The sequence below is a fragment of the Babylonia areolata genome, chromosome 2 (genome assembly GCF_041734735.1).
Source record: "Babylonia areolata isolate BAREFJ2019XMU chromosome 2, ASM4173473v1, whole genome shotgun sequence".
Taxonomy (NCBI): Eukaryota; Metazoa; Mollusca; class Gastropoda; order Neogastropoda; family Buccinidae; genus Babylonia; species Babylonia areolata.
In genome coordinates, this window is record NC_134877.1 from 31,773,014 (window position 1) to 31,792,982 (window position 19,969).

A 19,969-nucleotide genomic window follows, 5' to 3' on the forward strand; every position below is an offset into this window, starting at 1 on the left:
ATTGTGTTAGGCCTTCGTTGTGTCGTGTTGAATTGAATTCGGCCTACGTTGTGCTGTGTTGAACTGTATTAGGCCTACGTTGAGTCGTGTTGAACTGTACTACGCCTACGTTGTGTCGTGTTGAATTGTATTAGGCTGTGTCGTGTTGAACTGTGTTGTGTTGAATTGCATTTGGCCTATGTTGTGTCGTGTTGAATTGTGTTAGGCCTTCGTTGTGTCGTGTTGAATTGTATTGGGCCTACGCTGTGTCGTGTTGAATTGTAATTGGCCTAAGTTGTGCTGTGTTGAACTGTATCAGGCCAACGTTGTGTCGTGTGAATTCTATTAGGCCGTGTCGTGTTAAACTGTATCAGGCCTACGTTGTGTTGTGTTGAATTGTATTGGGCCTATGTTGTGTCGTGTTGAACTGTATTGGGCCTACGTTGTGTTGTGTTGAATTGTATTGGGCCTACGTTGTGTCGTGTTGAATTGTATTGGGCCTACGTTGTGTCGTGTTGAACTGTATTGGGCCTACGTTGTGTCGTGTTGATACTGTATTGGGCCTACGTTGTGTCGTGTTAAAATGTATTTGGCCGTGTCGTGTTGAACTGTATTGGGCCTACATTGTGTCGTGTTGTTCAACTGTACTAGGCCTGCGTTGTGTCGTGTTGAAGTGTATAATTCCTACGTTGTGTCGTGTTGAACTGTATGAGGCCTACGTTGTGTTGTGTTGAATTGCATTTGGCCTATGTTGTGTCGTGTTGTTCAACTGTACTAGGCCTACGTTGTGTCGTGTTGAAGTGTATAAGGCCTACGTTGTGTCGTGTTGAACTGTACTAGGCCTACGTTGTGTCGTGTTGAACTGTATGAGGCCTACGTTGTGTCGTGTTGAATTGTATTAGGCCTACGTTGAGTCGTGTTGAACTGTACTACGCCTACGTTGTGTCGTGTAGAATTGTATTAGGCTGTGTCGTGTTGAACTGTGTTGTGTTGAATTGCATTGGGCCTATGTTGTGTCGTGTTGAACTGTATTGGGCTTATGTTGTGTTGTGTTGAATTGTATTGGGCTTACGTTGTGTCGTGTTGAATAGTATTTGTCCTACGTTGTGTCGTGTTACGTTGTCTAGTGTTGGGTTGTATTGTGATGTGTTGTGTCCTGAGTTGTGTTGCACTGTACTGCATTGTGTTTTGTTGTTTTTTGTTGTGTTGCGTTGTGTTTGGTTATATCACTTTGTGTAGTGTTTTGTTGTAATTTGTCGTGTTGAGTTGTTTTGCATTGTACTGTGTTGTTCTGTGTTGTGGTGTATTGCGTTATATTGTTTCCAGCATTGCACTGTGGTTTGTTGTGATGCGTTGTGATGTGTGTAATGTTGCGGTATGTTGTATTGACTTCTGTTGTATTCTGTTGTGTTACTCTGCGTCGTGCTGTTTAAGCATTGTATTGTGCCTTGCTGTGTTGTTTTGTATACATATTGCATTGTGTTTTATTATGCTGCGTTTCGTTGTATTGTGTCTCGTTGTGCTGTGTTGTGTTATATTGCATTATGTTGTATTATGCTGCGTTACGTTGTTTTGTGCAGTGTTGTGTTGTTAAGCGTTGTATTGTGTTTTGTTGCGATGTGTAATGTTGCATTTCTTTCTGTCTCTCTGCGTCTCTGACATACACACTCTGTGTGTGTGTGTATGTGTGTGTGTGTGTGTGTGTGTGTGTGTGTGTGTGTGTGTGTCCCTCTCTGAAGTCACTATTGAGTTTTCTGTTAGAGAGATTTTATTTCATCTTGTCGCCGGGAAGGGTTGGGTGGTGTTTGGTCTTTTAAAAACAAAGACACACGATGATAGTACCACAAATACACACACACACACACACACACACACACACACACACACACACACACACACACACACACACACACACATGCGGTTCATTACCTGCACACCTACTGGAACGATGAGAAAAGAAAATACCAGAGCGATCAAAACCAGGAGGATATTAACCCGACGCAATACAAAAAAAGGGGGAGGGGGGAGAAAAAGGAAATAACAACAGCAAAAATCAAACACAGAACAACGACAAAAACGCAAGAAGAATATAAAAACGCATGAACACAGTGTAACATATAGCGCTGTTCTGTCATGACAACATCAGGCAATCTGTACAGTTGGGTCAGTTCGCCCTGCAACTAAACGCGAAATAAATACAACACGACGCAAAGATATGTATTCAAGAGTTTTTCAGCAGAAGTTTCGGCTGCTGAGGTTCACTTGTTTGTTCATCCAAGATATAAAGGATTGAAAATTGAAAATACCGGGATGATGTTCTGTTTTGATTATTCATTTATTTGTTGTTAGTTTGTTGTTGTTATTTTATCTGTTTATTCATTCTTCTACTTATTCATTCATCTGTTTATGTATTTGTTTGTTTTGTTTCTTAATTCGATTAATTCATTTATTGTTATTTATGTATTCAATTATTTATTCATTCATTTATTTATTAAAGAGATATAAACAATGAAAACTTCTACGTCTTGTTTATTGCGATATTCCTCACCTGTACCTGTTGTGTGTGTGTGTGTGTGTGCGTGTGTGCGCGCGCGCGCACGCGTGTATTTGTGTGTGTGTATGTATCTGTGTATGTGTGTACGTACGTGCGTGTGTGTGTGTGTCTGTCTGTCTGCCTGTGTGTGTCAATGTGTGTGTGTGTGTGCGTGTGACACACAGGTCTTGGAGAAACACAACGAGGACAACAATGACTCCATCGACAGAGCAGAACTGGAGGCGGCACTGAAGGACGTGAGTTGTTGATTCTCGCAAGAGACACACACTGTTTATGTTGTAACATACACCGTATCTGAATTTCTCTTCAAGGAGATGATAATGTACTCTGTAGCAAAGAGCAGCTATAGGAGTGGAGATGTTACAAGAGTGGAACCGGGGAGGGGTGGTGGTGTCAGACCAGGTATTCAGCCTGCTTTTAAGAAATGGCGGGTATTCAGGCTGGCTTTAAGAACTGACAGGTATTCAGCATGGTTTTAAGAACTGACAGGTATTCATCGGCCTCTATGTATATCAACCTATAACCACCATCTCCACCCCTTTCCCCCCACCTCACACACACACACACACACACACACACACACACACACACACACACACACACACACCTGACACGTCTAATGTCACTTAAAAATTGAAAAGACGTAGATTTAAAGAAAGAAGGTGTTCAGCCCTGAAAAAGGCACCCGCATTGCAGTCTGTGGCTTGGCAACATAATTTGATTCCATCTGATTTGAAAATCAGTAGAGGTACTGAATATAGTAATGCACGAAGAAAGGTGTTCACGTGTGTTATACAGGTCAGACGCCAAAAAAAAATCGAATGCAAATTGCATAGCGACTTGCATTCCGTCCTTGCGTTCCTGTCGTCATGTCTGTAGGTGTATATGATCGCTTCCATTAGTTGTTACAAGTCAGATAGGCTTTTGTTCTCAAACTTTTTTTCAGTCGTCTCGGACGGATATATTTCAGTAAAAGGAAAGGTACACACATAAACACAACTCAAAACAAGTGCAAAGTGTATGCGTGGATTTGAGTGAAAGAGGGAGAGGAGGGCGAGGTTATTGCAAGAGCTGAATTCTCTTGTATGTAGTTTGTAACTGTGAATTTTTTTGTGTTTTATTTGATGTTATATTGAATGCATGTGAGTTTAATCTTGTTTAATATGTAAATGTCTGTGTTTGTTTTTGTTGGTGATGGTGGGGGTGGTTTTGGTGTATTTTGTTTGTTTATTTGTTTGTTTTTTCTTTTCTTTTATGTATTGTGTATTTATTTATTTTTGCGGTTTGAGCATACTGTAAGGGATCGTCGTCGGCCTCCTTCCGTCTCAGAGACGATGACTGCACCAGAAATTTAGTCACTGCACCAGAAATTTAGTCACTGCCGGGCATTGCACTTCCTGCTGTAAAGGATACTGTGAGGATATAATGATAAGATTGATCGGCTATCATGAGTCATGGAGTCAATGTTTGTGGGTGTCTTGTTGACAGGAAAAAGAGTTCAAGAGGAAACACAGACTGCACCTGTTTGGCGACGTGGACAGCGACACTATTCTGGAATATCTGGACAGGGACAGGAACGGACAGGTAAGTTACACACGCACGCACGCGCGCACGCACACACACACACACACACACACACACACACACACACACACACACAAGAGAGAGAGAGAGAGAGAGAGAGAAACAGACAGACAGACTTACTTACAGAGTGACCGAGAGAGAGAATGACAGACAGACAGACACAGAGAGAGGCCTAGAGAGACACACAAAGAGAGCGCGCACAAAAACCACCGACGATTTTTTTTTCCACTACAAACGTATTTATGTGAACAGTGTAGTAACCTACTTGGAGAGTGTGTCAGCCTACACCCTAAGAACCCCACTGTTTCCACAAAACATACATTTAAACAACGTGGCCCCAGGCTCTGATGTCTATTCCATTAACAAGAGAATCGCGTTTTCTGTTTACGCAAGTGGTGTGGGCAGCTCGGTAATGATATTTGTGCGTGTTACGAAAGGCGAGAACATTGTGCTAAGAGGATGAAATATTGAAAGAGAGAGGGGGGGTGGGGTGTGAAGGGGGCGGGGGGGCCAATCGATACAAGATACAGAAACCCTAGACTTGAGTGGACTGTCTTCCAGTTTTGAACATAACAAGGTCTAGGGAGAACATCTGGGGATTGAATGAATCGCCGCTGTATAACAAGTTTGCGCAGTTACCCACCATTTCGTGTATTTCAGCTGTTTCGCCGTGCATGCATCATCTTTTTTTGTTTTAATTATTTCTATTCTCTTTTTTGTGGGGGTGTGAGGAGGGGAAGGATGGGGTTGAATAGCCGTTAACTTTGACATATGATTCTTTAAAATGTCATTCATGAATTACTAGATGCAATGCCAGTGTGCATTATACAAAACAGCACCCTCGTTAATTAATTTGTGTCATCTGTACTGAGTTATTGGGTGCGGAGACTGAGGCGTTTTGCTTCATTACCAAGAGGAAAGCTTTCTTTAATTGATGGGACTTGGAAGGCAATCAGCCTGGGGGACTGATCGATACAGAGAGGGCAGTGTGGGTGTGTGGGTGTGTGAGAGAGAGACACAGAGAGAGAGAGAGAGAGAGAGAGACCTTGATCTTGGTAAGTACGTCGCAGAATCAAGGTGACTGGCTTTTATTGCGACGGAGCTTGGTCTACGACAAAGGATATGCGCTTTATAAGTACCCATATTTATCATTTAGAAGTAATATTCGCTATATAAGTACCCATATCACTTATCATTTAGAAGTAATATTTAGTGTCACCATTATTATCATCATCACTGTGCAGATCTCGTTCCAAGAGCTGCTGTTCTTCATGGAGGAGACGGGCATCAACATCCAGCTGCGCTTCCTGGGCTACCAGCGACGGGAGGTGAACAACTTCTTCACCTTCCTCAACACCCTCCAGTCAACCCTCCTGACCAACGTCAAGAAACTCTTCGTGGAGGTCTGCAGCTTCACTGCTTCCTGTTGGACTGGATTGGATTGTGTTGTGCTGTAGTTTGTTGAGTTGTGTTGTTTTGCGTTGTGGTGTAGTGTGGTGTAGTGTAGTGCAGCGTAGTGTGGTGTAGTGTAGTGCAGTGTGGTGTAGTGTGGTGTGGTGTAGTGTAGTGTGGTGTGGTGCAGTGTGGTGTGGTGCAGTGTAGTGTAGTGTGGTGTGGTGTGGTGTGGTGCCGTGTAGTGTGGTGTGGTGTGGTGTGGTGTAGTGTGGTGTGGTGCCGTGTAGTGTGGTGTGGTGTGGTGTGGTGTGGTGTAGTGTGTAGTGTAGTGTGGTGTGGTGTAGTGTATTGTAGTGTGGTGTAGTGTAGTGTAGTGTGGTGTGGTGTAGTGTATTATAGTGTAGTATGGTGTAGTGTAGTGTAGTGTAGTGAAGTGAAGTGAAGTGTAGTGCGCCTGACTAGGTTGCAAGTTTCCACGGGTTGTTCTGTCCTGTGTATGGACCGAGATGTTTACTCGCCCTCCCCCCAGCCACCAGCCCCTAGAGTGCTGGTCTAGGTGCTTGTTTGGATGAGGTGATCAATCGAGGCCCCCGTGAGCATCGTTGCAGTGCACGTAAAAGAATCACAGCAACAAAGGAACTGTTGTTCCTGACAAAATTCTGAGGAAAACTCCACTTTGATAAAAAAAAATAAAAAACACCTGAAGACAGAAAAGTGGGAAAGAAAAGGGGGGGGGGGGTAATGCATCGTTTCCGACGTGCTCTCCCCAGGGAGAGCAGCTCGAATTGAACTGACAGAAATGTTGTGACAGCACAGCACAGCACAGCACAGCAAAGCCCAGCACAATACAATACAATACAATACAATACAATACCGCACAGACATTTCAAATAATAGAAAGCGGCAGCACGTTACATTTCATGCACGTAATGCGGATGATTCTTTATGTTGCTTCCGGTTGTCTCGATTTGGATCAAATTGAAGTATTTCTTTCCCAGGTCTTGATAACCATTTACATTCTAACTCGCAGCCAAGAAGCGATTTACCGCATCAGCGGCTGACAGAAAATTCAGCACAAAAAAAAACAAAAGCAAAGAAAAACAAGTACTGTGCAAATTCAGCAAAAACAAAACAAAAGCAAAGAAAAACAAGTATTGTGCATTGCTTACACTGGTTTCCATTTTGTTGCGCAAAGTGACGGATGTGTACTGAGGTTCGTGGCTTGTGGTGAAAACAGTGGTGGGTTTGTTTTGTTTGTTTGTTTTCTCCAAAGACAAGTCGGCATGTGACAGGAGTCTGTCGAGATGTGACTTGTTTGAATATATTCCTTTTTGTTTCCTGTGTGTGTGCACGTGTGTGTGAGTGTGTGTGTGTGTCTGTGTGTGAGCACCGTGTGTGTGTGTCTGTATGTGCGTGTGTGTGTGTGTGTAAGCACTGTGTGTAAGCACTGTGTGTGTGTGTCTGTGTGTGTGTGTGTGTGTGTGTGTGTGTGTAAGCACTGTGTGTAAGCACTGTGGGTGTGTCTGTGTGTGTGTGTAAGCACTGTGTGTGTGTGTGCCTCTGTGTGTGTGTGTGTGTGTGTAATACTGTGTGTGTGTGTGTGTGTGTTTCTCTGTGTGTGTGTCTGTGTGTGTGTGTGTGACCACAGGAGCGGGACATCCAGCGCACGGTGGGCATCAACACGGGTCACGTGGACACGTCAGACTTCGTGTTGGAGGATGCTGACCGCAGCTTCCTCGTGGAGGTCAGAACTTGGAATATTTTGTGTGTACACATCGGCCTTGGGTCACGTTGCAATGGGAAGGGGTGGGTCGGTGGGGGTTGCATCAAATAATATTGTGTGTTATCTATAACAACTATCAATTAAAAAAAAATGAAAAGTGGATTTCAGAGAAAGAGAGACAGAGAAGAAGACAGACAGAGAGAGGGAAAGAGAGACAGAGATAGTCAAAGGCAGAGACAGAGAATAAGACAGAGAGACAGACACAGACGGAGTTAAAAAGAGAGACAAAGAAGACACAGAAAAAGAGAGGGGGGATAGACAGAGAGAGACAGGAAAGAAGACAGACAGACAAAGAGAGAGAGAGAAAGAAAGACAGAGAGTGAGAGAGGTAGAGAATGTGGGATTGAGTGAACGCGAGACAGCGAGAAAGATGATTGAGATTCTGCGTGTGTCAGGAAGAGACTTCCAGAGGTAACGACTCTCTTTAAGGGGAAGGGGACCTTGTGATTGAGATCTGTCCACGACTGAGATCTGTTCCGGGGTGAGGTCTGTCAGGGTTGAGGTCTATCCGGGGGTTAGGTCTATCTGGGTTTAGGGTCTATTCAGGGTGGTGTTCTTTTTGGTGTTGATGTTTAATCCGGGGTGGAGGTCATTCCGGGTAGAGGTCTATTCAGGATTGAGACCTTTCCAGAGTGAGGTCTATCCGGAGCTGGATCCTGGTTCTCCGTCCTCAGGGTAAGGTTTGATTATAGCGTTCTACAGGGGGGAGGAAATCCTGGCTGTTTGTAAAATGGGGTTGGTAGGAAAGCGGTGGAGTTGGGAGCGGGGGAGTGGGGGAGTGGAATCCATGAGACACAAATACAAGATAGTTGACAGTGGAGTCCATGAGACACAAATACTATACCAAAAAAAAAAAAAAAAAAATGACCCGTTGATTGTCAGTAGTAGTAGAAGCATAATAACACCGTCCACATCTCTTTGTGCCCTCCCTTCCACCATCCACCCGCGACTCGGAACAGCGAGGACGCAGGGCCTGTGAAGCCTTCCTCAAGTACTACGCGGCAGTCAAAGATCTCCAGGCCCGGACCCCCCCAGCCAATGGCGTGCCCCCTACCACCACGCCAACGTCACCAACAGAAACGGATGGGGCAGCGGCCAATCAGAACGAGGCTAACAACGCCACGGAAGCTGCTGACGTCACGGACAGGGCTACGGGAAACGGCCACTCACAGGGGGTTGTGGAGGGTGGAGGCGGGGGTGAGCAGGAGGAGGAGGGGGGGGACTCTTTCTCCACCACCCCTCCCGTGCTGAGGTGGAACGGGATCGGCGCGAATATGGGCAGTGGCGGGCTCCTCCCCTTCGCCGAAGACAGCGGGAGGGACCGACTGTCGTCTGAGGTGTTCGAGATGGTGGTGACCGATGAGAAGTCGCCCTGTGAGTGCATGGCTATATCTTTGTGATGTTTTGGTGGGTGGGTGGGTGGGTGTACGTGTGTGTGTGTGTGTGTGTGTGCATGTGTGTTTTGAGTTTCTGAGTTTGTTGTTATTGTTGTTGTTGTGTGTGTGTGTGTTACATTATGTTTGGGTTTTTCTGTATGTTGGGGTTTGTTTTTGTAGATTATGTTTGGGTTTTTCTGTATGTTGGGGTTTGTTTTAGTTATCTTTAATTGTTATTGTTTTTCGTTTTTGTTTTAATATAGTTGGAGGGATCTGCTGTTTTTATTAAAAAATCGTCGGCGTCATCACCATTAGTAGCTGTAGTAGTAGGAGGAGGAGGAGGAGTACTACTACTACTACTACTACTACAGCTATTGTTGTTACTATCATTATTACTATCATTATTATTATCATTATTAGTATTGTTGTTGTTATTGCTGTTGTTTTTTTTATCGTCATCGCCATCATTAGTTGTAGTGTCAGTAATAGCAGTAGCAGCTGCAGCAGCGGCGGCAGTGGTAGTCGTAGTTGTAGTAATATTGTTGTTGTTTTCATCATCATCATAATCATCATGATCATCATCATTATCATTATCATCATTACAGTTTTACGCCCAGAGGAGGGGGAGACCTGACCCTGACCTGTCTGACGGGCCCCTTCCCGGCGGAGACCCTGCACTCTCTCCGCCCTGTGTCAGTGTGGGTGTGTCTCCGTCAGGACACCGGCCACACGACCCCTACAACCAAACAACCCTCCCCCCCCCCCCCCATCCTACCACCCACCCCTCTCCCCTCCCACTCCCACTGCCATCACCACCACCACCACCAACAACAACAACAACAACATCAACCTACCGGCTCCTATAAAGGGGAACTTTTCAACAGCAACAACAACAACAACAAAACAACGACAACAACAACAGCAGCAGCAGCAAAACAGCAACTGGAGCAACAGCAGCAGCAGCTTACACCACACACATCAGCAACAGCCGACGGACTATGGCTAGCTGAGGAGGGCGGGCATCTTGACACCACCACACGCCTCACGTGTTTCTTTAGTCCTTCACTGCAAGACCGGCCAGCCAACAGCATGCTCACAGTGTGGGCCCGTGTTGTTGACACAGGCTGTGTATGATTTATGTGATCTATGTACCATGCCATGCTAGCCAATGTATCTTTATCCATTATTTTGTGCTCTCGATTCGCTGCAGCGTGTGTTCGTAGCGCGTCCACGCACATACGCTTGCACGCACACAAGACACACACAAATGTCAAAGAAGGATAATTTTAGAACACACAGACATGGAAAAGAACAGAAATTCATTCACATACAGACACACGCACGCGCACACACACACGCACACACACACACACACACACACACACACACGCATGCATACATACACTAATTCTCTCTCTCTTTTTCTAACACACGCGCGCGCGCCGGCATTCACACACACATACACACAGGAGCAGTTTCGCACGCACGCATGCACCGCCCACTTACACTTCGTCCATTGTGCAAGACAGTTGTTGCGTAACGACATCACAAATTGATCTGAAGAGCGACCCTTGTTGAAAACCGTGCAATAACATGGCAGTGATTTCCTGTTTACGAAGTTCTCTCTCTCTCTCTCTCTCTCTCTCTTGTTTATCTTGCTGTTTTCTATTTTATTTCACCTGAACATTCCATTATTTGTTTATCTTGCTGTTTTCTATTTTATTTCACCTAAACATTCCATTATTCAATAGTGTTAGCACAAAATGAACAAACAAAATTTTCGCGCTGAGTTTCCAACCAATGACACGAAGTTGTTTGTGATGCCCAGTGTTTTTGATCGTGCCGCGTACACTGTCCTGACATAACGCCACATAACGAGGACAGTAATAACAATAAGGTTTCCTTATCAGAAAATTTCGTTTGAACAAAAACATGTGTATATAAATAAACATCATTTGCACCAAACAGTTTTCTACGAGTGTACAGTTTTTGTGTATATTTCTCATGTTAACTGGACGGTTATGAGTAATTATGATGTGTAGCCTACTTTTCGGCTTTATCCGCGATTCGATTTACAAAGCCTGCGTCAAATATTATAGACGTGTGTGTGTGAGAGAGAGAGAGAGAGAGAGAATGGAGTTAATAAATTGTGCTTGCAGAACCAGGAACAGTTTTAAACTGTCGCCATTCATGATCTTTTAAAAGGTAACCACATTTGCAATGATGTTTTTCCCCAAACTAACCAATTGTTTCCCCTTTTTATACATTTTTTCCTGGTTGTTTTGTGAAAGCTTTTCAGCCCTTGTGAGAAAATGACTGCAAGATGGTGTTTGAAGGTATGGTGCACTGTAGCTTTTTTTTCAGTTTCAGGCTACACACAGCTGGAATTACCCAGTTCAGTAGACATTTCAGATGCCTGTGGGTTTAGTCTATCATGTGTGACTGACTAATTCTTTGGAACTGAAAAAGTAAAAATCACAAGGGCCGTGATTTTAACGATGATTCTGTGTTTATTTTTATCATGTTTTGTTTCTTAGTTTGTTGTTGACATCTGCAATTTTTGGCATGTCCACTTAACTGTTTTCTTTTTTACTTGTGGGAGTTGGGGGTGGAGAGGGGTTTTGAATGGTTGAAAATGTTGATCGGTCGGTCGCCGATGATAGTGTCCAATGACTGGTGCTAAATCTTGATCCCTGATTGTACGTGCAGAGTGTATTCGGTCACAGATGATGATAGTCCTCACGATTACTTTTCAGCCGTACTTTTTGATCACTTCTGGTTTTATGGCGTGTGTTTTCTGCTAGCTGATTGTGGTGTTGTCGGTCTTTCAGAAAATGTTATCTTAGAAATGTTGAGGAGGATTCGGTCCTCTGTATTTTGCGTATGGTGTTGTTGTTGTTGTTATCTATTTTTGTCTTAAATGAATATATTGTGGTTGGTTTGAATTTTGGTTCAGCTTACTGATTTTCAGAATGTCAGGTTCAAGAGATATAGACAGAGAGAGAGAGATACACACAGAGAGAGAGAGAGAGAGAGAGAGAGAGCTGTAACAGCATGACAATGGGTGTAGCGTGGTGTTTTGGGGGGATTTTTTGTTTGTTTTGTTTTTTGTTTGTTTTTTTGTTTGTTTCTTGTTTTAATTTTCACACAAAATAACGGTTATAAAATGTCTTGATTGTTTACACAGCGCATAGCTGAGCCACATCACCCTTTCTATTCATGTCAATCTGCATCGATGTACTTATTTGTATTGTATTGTATTACTCTTTTTGTCACAACAGATTTCTCTGTGTAGAATCCGGGCTGCTCTCCCCAGGGACAGCACGTCGCTACACTGAGAGCGCCACCCTTTTTTTGACTCACTTGTGTAAACAAAGTGAGTCTATGTTTTAACCCGGTGTTTGGTTGCCTGTGTGTGTGTGTGTGTGTGTCTGTGTGTCCGTGGTAAACTTTAACATTGCCATTTTCTCTGCAAATACTTTGTCAGTTGACACCAAATTTGGCATAAAAATAGGAAAAATTCAGTTCTCTCCAGTCATCTTGTTTAAAACAATACTGCACCTCTGGGAGGGGCACAAAAAAAAATTTTTTTAAAGAAGCCAAATTATAAGCAAACTGAATTTACTGTTTATATTTTTTTAATTCTCTAAACTTGGCACTTTGATCTGATATTCTGACACAACAACAAGGGCAGTCATTTTTATCATTTTTTTGTTCAAACAGGAACTTCTTTTGCTAAGCATGGAAGTTATATATATTTTGCATGTCTTTGGTGCAGATAGTAAAAAAGGGAAATTAATCTGTAATTAATGCTAGGGTGCTTAATTTGCTTTAAACTGATCTTTCTCATCTTAAACATTACATTTTGAAATTATACTCAATACATAAAAAGTTTGTGTGTTTTACTCTCAGTGTACAGGGCTTTCACTATGTTCATTCGTCCAAGTGGTCTTTTTCGGAAAATACTAAAATAAATACGACGAGTGGAGTTTATAGATCTGTTGGCTGAGCCCTGAAGGTCATGGGCAAAAATCAATTACGTACACATATTTATACATATTCAAAGCGCGTGCTCATATTCTTCGCGAACGAGAACGACGCCATTTTGTTTCAAGTTGTTGACCTGCCCGTTCAGTCCTATATTCAATCGACAATTCACAATAACATGTGATGGAAAGTTGGAGAAGGAGACCGTTAAATATTTATTCAGAGAAAGATTTGTGAACGCCTCATCACTTAACTGGATTATGCCCCAAACTGCCATAAATATATCCACAGAATCAGTCGGAATTCACAGTTAAAAATAATAAACCACGAGAGTTAATACCCTTGAATTGATGAAACGTAAAAATTTCCGGTCTTGACTTTTCTCAAAATGAAGTCCTTTTCACTTCATATGACGTTTAGAAGTACTTGTACTTGGCTCTACATGTTATTAGTTTAACAAAATACTCAATTTCCATATCAAGTTTAAAACTATAAAACTAGAATGAACATAAACGAGAAATTGAATCCACCGTGTCAACAGGGTGTAACTAAATTTGTACATCTATATAGATCCAGAGAAAACGGCTATATGTTGCAGTGTGATTGCGGCGATAGCCACGTCTCCTTTACCGCGGACTTAAAAAGAATTTTTGATTGCCCTTAAAGATTTTTTGAATGCTCAAGATACACCAGAATAATATGATTTAAACAGCGTTCTCACTGCGAATACCGCAATCGATTTATCGCCATTTAAAAAAGCATGTTTAAATGTTATATTTTTGAATCTCAGTTAAGGAGCCACGACAGTGTAATGGGTAAGACAGTTTATTCTGACTCGAACACGCGGGGTTCGAATCTGCCGTAGGACTTTTCTTTCTTCTTTTTCTTTTAACCCGAAGCTTTCTAATAACAAATACAGAACACATTTTAACGATTAGATTTTATTTTTTAAGTGTACCACAAGTGAGTCTTGAAGGCCTTGCCTCTCTTGTTTCTTCTTTTTTCCCTCTACATGCAGTTTTTCCATCGAAGTGGATTTTTCTACAGAATTTTGCCAGGGACAACCCTTTTGTTGCCGTGGGTTCTTTTACGTGCGCTAAAGTGCATGCTGCACAAGGGACCTCAGTTTATCGTCTCATCCGAATGACTAGCGTCCAGACCACCACTCAAGGTCTAGTGGAGGGGGGGAAATACTGGCGACTCTGCCAGGATTCGAATCAGTGCGCTCAGATTCTTTCATTTCTTAGGCGGACGCGTTACCTCTAAGCCATCATCCCACATCTATCATAAAACGGGGATTTTCTAGTCTGATCATTGAAAGTTTTCACATTTGGGTCTTTGTATGGGAATACATCGTTTTCGCACGGGGACTTTTTATTGAAGACATCGGCTTATTTCTCGTACGGGGATACACTTTTTTTCTTGTTTCTTTTTTTTTTCTTTTTTTCTTTTTTTGTTTCTTTGTATTTTATTTTAAGCATACCTCTTTTATGAAACTACATTGTTTTCATATGGGGGCACATCGATCTTTTTATCAGGACACTTCGGTCTTTCTTGCATTGCATGTGAACGGACGCTTCGGCATTTCTTGTCTGGACTAAAAAGGAGTCTGGTGTGGGTTGCATTAGCGAACTTAGCAGCACTAAGTTTGCTTGTCGTTAAGAATGTTCCCAAATCCGCGGAAAATTCTATATACTTAGGAACATTCATAACAGTAAGCAAACTTTTCTCTGCAAAGATCGCTTCATGCAACCGGGTCCTAGACCCGAACAGTCTTTGAAATTCTAGATCGTTCTGAAGAAAGAGAGTTGGGAGGAAGTTTTACACTATCATTCTTGTAGGCTAACTGATTTAGGAGTAGGCGGGGTGTATGCATTTAAAACTGCAACTTGAAAATGAATATTAACACAAACTATTCTGGATATTATTCACAGCAAACATTCAAGGTTTTTGTTCACGTTAGAAAACCACTGATAACAGTACCCAAAACAGGGGTCAAGGGTATTATTCTGGATTCTGATACCAGTGTACAGAGAGAGAGACAGATTTTATTTCACGGATGGAACCTTTGGAATAATTATCGTGGCACTTTGTTGAAGGCTTGCATCTCTTTGCACGTGCAAAGTGTGTACAGTAAACCTTCGTGCATAGTTTTGTTTTGCTTTCATTTTTACTTGTTGTTTGTTGCTGGTGTACCGCCGAACATTCAAAATGTATTTTTACGCATAATGTGTTTCATGAAGTGTCTCGTGTACAAATAAAAAAAAAAATTATGTGTTCATGATAATTCTGTCACAATGTTTTTGTTTTTCTTTACTTTTTTTTTAGTTTTGAAGATGATTTATTAACATTTTTTTTACTGCCAGAGCCTAAAATTAAAGCGATTTAGGCAGTAATTTTTAGTTTTCAAAGGGCGCTTGTGCAGAGACATGCATATGATATTTATTATTGTACAAAATGGGTTAAGTCACGTGTGTTGTATATCAGCAACAACAAATCAATCAAATCAAATCAAATCAAATCAAAAACACTTTATTAATCCACATGGAAATTAAGTTGTGCAATCACAGGCGCGTTGTAACCACTAGCATAAGATCATCATGCGCAACATAAGAAGAGATTAAAACTAGTCAAATAAGAATTCCCAATAGCTGACGATAGACTACCCCCCACCCCCACCCCCCTCCGCACACACTCATGTTAAGACAACAGAGTATTGCACAACAATATTTACAAATGAAAACATCCAACAAAAAAGGGTATATATTACTAAGAATGACATGCGCGCGCGCACGCACGCACACACGCACGCACACACACACACACACACACACACACACACACACACACGTTAAGACCATAGGGTATTGTACAACAATACATTAATAAAAACATCAAGCGAATAAATCGTATATATAAGTAAAATGCACACACACACACACACACACACACACACACACACACACACACACACACACACACATGGATGTAGGCACGTATGCATGCACATAACATATGTCACGCCAATAAAATTAGTACATTAACATTAAGATACATGAAATCCAAGTAAACTACCCGCATGCACGCATAATGTCTGCTGCCATGCAGGTGAAGTTCAGGTGTTGCTGTGACCAGTTTTTTGTGAGGGGAAGGGGTGTTGCTTGTTCGTCGTTGTTTTTATTCTGTTTGTGTTCTTTTCTTTTCGAAAGCTGCTGATGTAACGACATACATTCAGCGCTCGTTGTTACACATCATGTGTTAAAGTCACATTTGTCGTGTTTAAACAATACCAATTCTAACTTTGTAGCTACCAGCCCCTGTAAGTATTTAGATATTGTTTCTCGTGAAGGTGTATTCATCATTTCTATATAGTTGCCGCAAGACTGTTAGCTTCTTTTCTTTTCTTTTTTTTAATGTGTTTTATGCAGAACATATATCGAGCTATTGATTTTTTTTTTCACGGCGGCTTCTTTTTTTCTTTTTGATGCTCCCTGAATGAAGCCGTCTACTGTTCTATGGAAGATTCTTTTAAGCAAAAAGCATTTTGTGATGTGTTACATATCCAGTGATTTTTTCATCCATTGTGAAACTGCTTTTTTTCGACATGCTCTGTTTATGAGAAGGAAAACAATGGACATATGCACGCTTTATCTCTTAAAACCTGACTGGTTCCGGAATTATTCTGCAACTTAGAACAGCTGTTTGCAGAGCTACCGAGATATCGATAATATGGAAATAAATTGGTTTGTCACCAAGCTTTCAAAGGAATCATTGTTCTTGAGTGTGTGTTGTTTTTAACGCGAAACTGTCTGCATTTGCTATGTATTTACAACTTGCCTACCATTCATTTGCTTCTTGGGTTTTTTTCTTCGGGTATGTGTGTGGTGGAGGGGGGCTGAATGGTTGTGTGTGTGTGTGTGTGCGTGTGTGTGTGCTGGCACGCTTTTATCTCAATGCGTTTTGTGTTGTATACATGCATCTTTTAGCTAGAAGGTCTTTGCCAAGAAAAAAAAAAACACCAGTAACATCCCCTTTCCACCAAATGAATAGTGAATATGGAATCACGGGAAGGAGGGAGGTTGAGAGGTTAGTGTACCCCCACTCAGTTCCCACTCACCCCCACAACCCCTCAACAGCGGGGACTGGGGGACTGACTTTCCTGGGATCCATGGATTTCTGGTCACCATTAGATGAGTATGATAGAGCTAAAAAGAGTTAAAAGATAATATTCAAATGATAAACACCCACTATCAGCCATTGAAAAAAACATTAACTTGTTTATCAGCCATTGAAAAAATATTAACTTGTTCATAACTGACATGTTCATAACTGGTTAATGATTTTCTCCTTCACTTGTTTTTCCTTTTAGATTTTCAGACATACAACGTACAATGAGGAAACTCGGTCACTTGAAAATGGCTTGTTGTCCATTCGATTTTATGCATTGATTGATCGATATATCGCTTTTCAGTTACCCACCCTTGACGCTTGGAGAAGGACCAGTTATCATTCATTATTTCTATAATTGTATCAGACGTTTTTGACTTGCGACCATTCCTCACACTGAATGATGCAGAACGTGTCTTTTTGTGTGTCTGTTTGGTTGTTGTCGTTCTTTCCAATTTGCGTGAAAATGTGTTTTTAACAATGCGAGAATGCGAGTTGTTTACCGATCAAAGAGCGTCTTGGAGTAAATATGTTTACAAACATTGATCTGACATTGATATTTGGTTCTCGCTTGAATTGTACGCTTGTCTGTCTACCCTTTGCCTCTCTCTCTCTCTCTCTCTCTCTCTCTCTCTCTCTCTCTCTCTCTCTCTCCACACACACACACGCACACACACACACATTCTCTTACATCTTTCCTATTGTCTCCATGCCCATCTTCGCAGCTTTTTTAAGCGCAACAATGTTTGTTCGTGTTTTGTTTTGAGGTTGTTCTTGTGTTTTTGTTTTGTTTTTAGCCATTTATATAAACATTTTTTCACTGAATACAATATATGTTCATATATATGTATATATATGTGTGTGTATTTGTGTGTGTGTGTGTGTGTGTGTGTGTGTGTGTGTGTGTGTGTGTATTCTTTGCGAGTATCGGCAACGACCTGTTGTCGGTAATCTTCTCATTGTTCTTTTTCCGTGATAAAACAGCGGAACAAGGAACAAAGTGCGACAAATCAGGATAAGTAGAATTCAACAACCTGAGTGCGAGTCGGAATCTGTCCTTACATATTAGCCACACATACAGATAATGGGTGCAGAAGGATGTCTCGAATATTAGTGGGTTTACTCCTTCGGCGGTCAATAGAAATACTCGTATTCCAGTTGTCCATAATTATGTCCGGGGATACATTTTTAATGAATTAACTCCCTTAGCGTTCAATGGAAAATTCCAGATGTTCATATCTCTGTGCATTTTCTCCCTTGGTTGTCAGTAGGATATTATATTTCAGATGTCCGGAAGCATGATTGTTAACTTGTGGATTAACTCGTTTAGTAGTCAATGGAAATTCCCAGTGCTCAGGGCCACGTTTGTAAATGGCGGTCAACGGACGTTTCTGGTGCCCAGAGGAAAGCTCGTTAACGGACTTATCCCTTGGCGATCAATTGGAGGGGGTCGGGGGGCTGGGGGGGGGGGGGTGTGGAAACAAGAACATACCCAGCATGCACACACCCCCGAAAACGGAGTGTGGCTGCTTTTCTGGCGGGGTAAATTATACATTGCAGTTAGCGCAGAGCCTGTAACACCCTAAGGACTCAAGATCGTAATCATCAACTGATGTGGAAATTCGAAGAACTCGTTCTTACACTGGAATGTGTGCAGAGTAAACTGAGAGTAGAATTGAAATCCCAGCTTTCGTGTTATGGTCTTGCCTTTTGTGCAGTGGTGGTTTGGGTTCTTGTCTCCTGAAGCAGTGGTGTGGAAATGAGGACCCTGTTGTGCTACAGAATGTCACCCAGGTACAGAATGTCACCCCGGTAAAGAATATCATCCCAGTATCTAATGTCACCCAAGTGCAGAATGTAATACTGGTACACAATGTTACCCAGGTACAGAATATCACTCTGGTACAGAATGTCACCTTGGTACAGAATATCACTCTGGTACAGAATGTCACCCAGATACAGAATTTCACCCTAGTGGAGAATAACACCCAGGTACAGAATGTCACCCAAGTGCAGAATGTAATACTGGTGCACAATGTCACCCCGGTACAGAATATCACTGGTACAGAATGTCACCCAGATACAGAATTTCACCCTAGTGGAGAACAACACTCAGGTACAGAATGTCACCCCTGTGTAGAATAATACCCCGGTACAGCATGTCACCTGGTACAGAATATCACTCCGGTACAGAACGTCACCTTGGTACAGCATGTCACCTGGTACAGAATATCACTCCGATACAGAATGTCACCTTGGTACAGCATGTCACCTGGTACAGAATATCACTCCGGTACAGAACGTCACCTTGGTACAGCATGTCACCTGGTACAGAATATCACTCTGGTACGGAATGTTACCTTGATACAGCATGTCACCTGGTACAGAATATCACTCTGGTACGGAATGTTACCTTGATACAGCATGTCACCTGGTACAGAATATCACTCCGGTACAGAACGTCACCTTGGTACAGCATGTCACCTGGTACAGAATATCACTGCGATAAAGAATGTCACCTTGGTACAGAATGTCACCTTATGATACTTATATAGCGCTTTACAAGCGCTTTACAAACACAGAGTCATTTGCACAACAGGCTGCCTACCTGGGCAGAGCCGACCGACACCTACCACTGGGCGCTCATCATTCATTTCCAATGTCATTCAGTCAGGTTCCAGTCACGCATACCCACGGACTCATAGAGACATGTAATATTTTACGTGTTACGTCCACAGCGGAAAGAGCCCAGAAGGAACAGACCGAAAACTTGGTGGTCTATGATGAAACCAAAACTATCAATCATGGCACACCAGAACAAAAATATGCAACTCCAGCCATGCCATCCCACCCCCTCCTCCTCAGTAGCCTTCAACCTAAATTAATTATGCCAAGTGCGACGCAGTTTAAAGCGTTGGACTTTCAATCTAAGGTACACATCATTCATCAGCTCTCAGAGCACCTTCGCTCAATGCGGCTGAACTACAGTGACCCTATAGGTCAACACTTCAACAGCCCATTGCACAACTACACCCAGGCAAAGGTGGCAGCTGTATGGCAGAACCCGAGCAACAGAGAATATCGCAAACATATGGAATCCCACGTGATCAGCCGCCTGGGGACCATCCAGCCTGCAGGCATCAA

The 19,969-nt window shown here is 42.4% G+C and overlaps 1 protein-coding gene across 1 annotated transcript in view; it reads left to right on the plus strand.

Moving 5' to 3' along the window:
• The window catches only part of LOC143300350 (uncharacterized), a 77,262-nt gene extending 59,646 nt beyond the window's left edge, over positions 1-17,616 (plus strand). The window contains exons 9-14 of the mRNA XM_076613959.1: positions 2,698-2,769; positions 4,022-4,117; positions 5,362-5,520; positions 7,161-7,256; positions 8,255-8,669; positions 9,277-17,616. Coding sequence (XP_076470074.1) covers positions 2,698-2,769; positions 4,022-4,117; positions 5,362-5,520; positions 7,161-7,256; positions 8,255-8,669; positions 9,277-9,305 — 867 coding nt within the window. The 3' untranslated portion in view covers positions 9,306-17,616. The remainder of the gene's footprint in view (positions 1-2,697; positions 2,770-4,021; positions 4,118-5,361; positions 5,521-7,160; positions 7,257-8,254; positions 8,670-9,276) is intronic.
• The last annotated feature ends 2,353 nt before the right edge of the window (positions 17,617-19,969 follow it).